The following is a 6,029-nucleotide window of genomic DNA, read 5'->3' as shown; positions in this document are numbered from 1 at the left end:
AGTTGGTTGGCCTGTTCAGGGGTGACATCCAGGTGCCTGGTGAAGCCCTCAACACTAGCCTGGTATGTGGCTGTAGTTATCACATCAGCACCAGCACACAGAAACCTAGGAAGAGAGAGAGACAACACATCTGTAATGCTTTGCAACAGTAAAGGCAGAACTACAACAATCAATCAATAGTCTATGTTAAACAACTCACCTGTAATGAGCATCTTTAATAGTCTGTGGGTTAGTATGTAGCAGCCTTGCACTCCACAAAGGATCTCCCTGTATCCACGCAAAACATTCTAGTCAAATATACAGGATGTGAACTACAAGAGCATATTCATTACGCCGATTCTGTTGCAAACCTGCATTTGTCCAACACAATATTTTGTTTAAGTTGCTGTTTGGAATAATGTAATGATTACAACCCAGCTCTCTTTGGAATTACTCATAAAATGCAAATTTGATGTATTTCACCTGTAATTTACAACCTGTTGATTCCAGTTCTGTTGCCAGTCCACCATCAATAATAAGTGGACCCCGACCAACATCCATGAAAGGTTTTAGAATATCCGTTTTGTCCATGGTCACTTACTGGTAGTCTATCTCACTCAGCCATTTATCTTTGACTAAATTAAAGTAACGTTACTAAGCCGGTGCTGCACCTTGTCCTCTTCGGGTAAAAGGAAGATTGGTTATTTATTAACATATTTAACTACCTCCATCTCTGACAAAACCAAAACACAACAAGTTAACCCACGTTGCGCAAGGGGTCATAGATGTACTTCCGGAAACAACTTTATTATTATTATTTTTGAATTAGTTGCTAATTCTGTACAAATTCTCGTCCTATATTTATGTAAAGCGTCCAAGTTATTTATTTGTTGTTATAAAATCAATTTGTTGCCCGTGTTAAACATTTCTGCGCATGTTGCTATGGTGATACGTTGTAAAAAAAAAAAAAAAAAAAACGAAGCTAACTAGCTAACCAAACGAACTGTCACCATCGGGAATCTCTATCTAAAATAATGGTAAGATAAAGCATCGCTAGCTACCCTTCGTGGTTTCATAAATGTAGGCGCTACCCAAAGCACTAAAAGAGACATGCCTCTGTACATGTTTGAAATGGTGTACGATTTAGGAAGCAGTGAACCGTCGTTTGCGAACTTTGGCTAGCATAGCTAGCTAGCCAACCAACCAAAGTAACATTACTTAGACTTTTTTATTGAACCTTTATTTATCCAGGCAAGTCAGTTAAGAACAAATTCTTATTTTACAATGACAACCTAGGAACAGTGGGTTAACTGCCTTGTTCAGGGGCAGACAGACAGATTTATACCTTGTCAGCTCAGGGATTCAATCCAGCAACCTTTCGGTTAACGTTACCGTCCCAACGCAGTTACTAGGCTACCTGCCGCCCCAATGCAGGCAGAAACAAGATATGTTTTTGTAATTTTTACATCATAAAACCAAGCGAAGTTACTTGGTCAGTTGAAATACTTGACGCAAATAATATCTTTTTGTTTGCTAACGTTAGGCTCCCCAGGCCATTGTGGTAAATTTGTTACCGTATTTTCTACCGGTAGATGGAGTAATTTCCACACAATGAGCTGTCCAGGTTGTGTGATGGACAGAAAATCTTATTAGTAGAATAATGTTTGTTCTACTGTTTGGCCTCTAACGTCCCGCAGTGTTATAATGTATAGCTGATATAAAGGCATTTGTGGGGAGAAGATAGTGACAGCATTTTCTCCAACACTTACATGTGTATCATTTACATGTGTGTCATTTTGTCTTTCATATCATTGACCATGACTGGGTCTCATCCATCCATCCATCACATGTCCAACTAGGAGACCAGTACAGTAAGTATGACAGTTAAGTCAACTGAATTTGGCTTACCTGCCATGCAATCAGTTGACCAACTGCACTGACTGAATGTGATGTGCATTGTAGACTAGCTTAGAGGTACATCAGCAGAGTCGGCATAATAAATATGCTCACAAGGCCGTATTTTTTTACCTTTATTTAACTAGGCAACAAATTCTTATTTTCAATGACGGCCTAGGAACAGTGGGTTAACTGCCTTGTTCAGCGGGCAGAACGACAGATTTTAACCTTGTCAGCTCGGGGATTTGATCTTAGAACATTTCAGTTACTAGCCCACCGCTCTAACCACTAGGCTACCTGCTGGTTACTAGTCCAACGCTCTAACCACTAGGCTAGCTGCTGGTTACTAGTCCAACGCTCTAACCAATAGGTTACCTGCTGGTTACTAGTCCAACGCTCTAACCACTAGGCTACGCTGCCGCCCCGTATTCACAAAGCATCTTATAGTAATAGCGCTGATCTAGGATCAGTTTTGCCTTTTTGGATCATAATGAATAAGACAGGGGGACTAGATAATTAAAGCAGCCCTCTGAGAAGCTTTGTGAATACGGGACCAGTACCAATTTTTCTAAGCATTTTGTATTACTGTATAACAAATCTCTCTTACCTAGTTTATCGCTCACTGTACGTGATTCATTTTTTTGTGAGGAATATTGATCTACCTTATTGCAGGCAGCAGCAGGAGATGTTTCCATTGATAGCACTGTGGGACAGCAGGTGTCTGAGAAAGAATGGTCTTTCTCTTCCCAGAGCTGGCTGAAATGAAGGCTCAGCTCTCTGTGTGGTGGGAGACCACATGGATCTAGTTATCAAAACTTGGCCTGGCTAGCACAGATGTTAGTTTAGGCTGGGTGTACTTCTGCACGACTTTCAAAATACTAATAACATCGCTGAGCCTCTCACATTCAACTTTCCTGTCGTTTTTTTGTTGTTGTCTTGCCAACGTAGTGGGTGTGTATACTAAAGGATTTGGCAGAGACGGAAGGTCACACGCTACAAGAATCTTCACTTGGTCGTGAGGATTCTCCATGCCAACACGCTGTCTCTCTAAAACAATGATGTGATTACATTGTTAATGTAGCTACAACGAGCTGTGGCAAAAAGCAGCTCATTGACACTTGCCGTATAGAGTTGTAAATATCTAGCTAACGTTTTGAATTGAATATCATTGCTTGTGAACTTCAGAGCTGTAACGATTTGACACTTTGGTTAAAGTCATGGCTCCCGCTCGAGAGTCTTCACATTCTGGGTGATTACAACGTCACCAGCTCACTCGCCTCTTCTCTGGTGAGCTCTTATTGGCTATTGCTGATCATCATTCTCAAAACCTATAGGCCTTCAGTGGTGAAGCTATAGGCCTTCAGTGGTGAACCTATAGACCTTCAGTGGTGAACCTATAGTCCTTCAGTGGTGAACCTATAGACCTTCAGTGGTGAACCTATAGACCTTCAGTGGTGAACCTATAGGCCTTCAGTGGTGAACCTATAGGCCTTCAGTGGTGAACCTATAGGCCTTCAGTGGTGAACCTATAGTGGTGAACCTATAGACCTTCAGTGGTGAACCTATAGAGGTGAAGCTATAGACCTTCAGTGGTGAAGCTATAGACCTTCAGTGGTGAAGCTATAGACCTTCAGTGGTGAACCTATAGACCTTCAGTGGTGAACCTATAGGCCTTCAGTGGTGAACCTATAGTAGTGAAGCTATAGACCTTCAGTGGTGAACCTATAGACCTTCAGTGGTGAACCTATAGACCTTCAGTGGTGAACCTATAGACCTTCAGTGGTGAACCTATAGGCCTTCAGTGGTGAACCTATAGGCCTTCAGTGGTGAAGCTATAGGCCTTCAGTGGTGAACCTATAGGCCTTCAGAGGTGAACCTATAGACCTTCAGAGGTGAACCTATAGACCTTCAGAGGTGAACCTATAGACCTTCAGAGGTGAACCTATAGACCTTCAGAGGTGAAGATATAGACCTTCAGTGGTGAAGCTATAGACCTTCAGTGGTGAAGCTATAGACCTTCAGTGGTGAAGCTATAGACCTTCAGTGGTGAAGCTATAGACCTTCAGTGGTGAAGCTATAGACCTTCAGTGGTGAAGCTATAGACCTTCAGTGGTGAAGCTATAGACCTTCAGTGGTGAAGCTATAGACCTTCAGTGGTGAAGCTATAGTCCTTCAGTGGTGAACCTATAGAGGTGAAGCTATAGACCTTCAGTGGTGAACCTATAGAGGTGAAGCTATAGACCTTCAGTGGTGAACCTAGAGGCCTTCAGTGGTGAACCTAGAGGCCTTCAGTGGTGAACCTAGAGGCCTTCAGTGGTGAACCTACTGACCTTCAGTGGTGAACCTATAGACCTTCAGGGGTGAACCTATAGGCCTTCAGGGGTGAACCTATAGACCTTCAGGGGTGAACCTATAGTGGTGAACCTAGAGGCCTTCAGTGGTGAAGCTATAGACCTTCAGGGGTGAACCTATAGACCTTCAGGGGTGAACCTATAGACCTTCAGTGGTGAACCTACTGACCTTCAGTGGTGAACCTATAGACCTTCAGGGGTGAACCTATAGACCTTCAGGGGTGAACCTATAGACCTTTAGTGGTGAACCTATAGACCTTCAGTGGTGAACCTATAGGCCTTCAGGGGTGAACCTATAGACTTTCAGTGGTGAACCTATAGACCTTCAGTGGTGAACCTATAGACCTTCAGTGGTGAACCTATAGACCTTCAGTGGTGAACCTATAGGCTTTCAGTGGTGAACCTATAGACATTCAGGGGTGAACCTATAGACCTTCAGGGGTGAACCTATAGACCTTCAGGGGTGAACCTATAGGCTTTCAGTGGTGAACCTATAGGCTTTCAGTGGTGAACCTATAGACCTTCAGTGGTGAACCTATAGACCTTCAGTGTGTGACAGGTTTGTGTTTTATTTTCATCAACAACAACAAAAAATTGTACCCCCTTTTTCAAACTTGTCTCATCGCTGCAACTCCCCAACAGGCTCGGGAGAGACGAAGGTCGAGCCATGCGTCCTCCGAAACATGACCAGTCAAACCGTCCTTCTTAACACTCGGCCGCTTAACCCAGAAGCCAGCTGCACCAATGTGTTCAACCTTCCCAAGTTCTCTCATGTCACCCCGCTCCTCTGCTCTCTCCACTGGCTTCCAGTCGAAGCTCACATCCGCTACAAGACCATGGTGCTTGCCTACGGAGCTGTGAGGGGAACGGCACCTCCGTACCTTCAGGCTCTGATCAGGCCCTACACCCAAACAAGGGCACTGCGTTCATCCACCTCTGGCATGCTCGCCTCCCTACCTCTGAGGAAGCACAGTTCCCGCTCAGCCCAGTCAAAACTGTTCGCTGCTCTGGCACCCCAATGGTGGAACAAGCTCCCTCACGACGCCAGGACAGCGGAGTCAATCACCACCTTCCGGAGACACCTGAAACCCCACCTCTTTAAGGAATACCTGGGATAGGATAAAGTAATCCTTCTAACCCCCCCCGTAAAAGATTTAGATGCACTATTGTAAAGTGGTTGTTCCACTGGATATTATAAGGTGAATGCACCAATTTGTAAGTCGCTCTGGATAAGAGCGTCTGCTAAATGACTTAAATGTAAATGTCGGAGGAAACACCATTCAACTGACAACCGTAGTCAGCCTGCAGGCGCCCGGCCCGCCACCAGGAGTCGCTAGAGCGCGATGAGCCAAGTAAAGCCCTCCCCGGCCAAACCCTCCCCTAACCCGGACGACACTGGGCCAATTGTGCCGCCCTGTGGGACTCCCGGTCAAAGCTGGCTGTGACACAGCCTGAAATCAAACCCGGGTCTGTAGTGACGCCTCAAGCACTGCGATGCAGTGTGTTAGACCGCTGCGCCACTTGAGAGGCCCAGGTTCATTATTTTGAAAGGACAGCAACTGTAATGACCAACCTGTCCTCTAAATACACCACTGCTGTCTTCAACCAGGATCTCAGCGATCATTACCTCATTGCCTGCGTCCGTAATGGGTCTGCAGTCAAACGACCACCCCTCATCACTGTCAAACGCTCCCTAAAACACTTCAGCGAGCAGGCCTTTCTAATCGACCTGGCCCGGGTATCCTGGAAGGATATTGACCTCATTCCGTCAGTAGAAGATGCCTGGTTATTCTTTAAAAGTGC

General features: G+C 44.9%; 2 protein-coding genes and 1 long non-coding RNA gene across 4 annotated transcripts in view; 1 reads left to right on the top strand and 2 right to left on the bottom strand.

The window, feature by feature from the left end:
• The window catches only part of zgc:172121 (Homocysteine S-methyltransferase), a 7,425-nt gene extending 6,812 nt beyond the window's left edge, over positions 1-613 (bottom strand). Inside the window, 3 exon segments of the mRNA NM_001139790.1 lie at positions 1-105; positions 200-267; positions 463-613. The exon segment at positions 1-105 is cut by the window's left edge and continues 68 nt beyond it. Coding sequence (NP_001133262.1) covers positions 1-105; positions 200-267; positions 463-570 — 281 coding nt within the window. The 5' untranslated portion in view covers positions 571-613.
• The window catches only part of LOC145861120 (uncharacterized), a 50,593-nt gene that overhangs the window by 20,375 nt on the left and 24,189 nt on the right, over positions 1-6,029 (bottom strand). The gene's annotated exons all lie outside the window — the stretch shown is intronic.
• nme7 (NME/NM23 family member 7) overlaps positions 960-6,029 on the top strand; it is a 106,174-nt gene continuing 101,104 nt past the window's right edge. Inside the window, exon 1 of one of the 2 annotated variants that reach the window (NM_001141095.1) lies at positions 960-1,016. In NM_001141095.1, the coding sequence (NP_001134567.1) occupies positions 1,014-1,016 (3 nt within the window). In that variant the 5' untranslated portion in view covers positions 960-1,013. Of the gene's footprint in view, positions 1,017-1,831; positions 1,851-6,029 lie in introns of those variants that run through there. The other variant, XM_082962329.1, reaches the window with a different exon arrangement.

This window comes from Salmo salar, chromosome 16 (genome assembly GCF_965601325.2).
Source record: "Salmo salar chromosome 16, fSalSal1, whole genome shotgun sequence".
Taxonomy (NCBI): Eukaryota; Metazoa; Chordata; class Actinopteri; order Salmoniformes; family Salmonidae; genus Salmo; species Salmo salar.
This window is presented reverse-complemented; position numbering and strand designations above follow the sequence as displayed.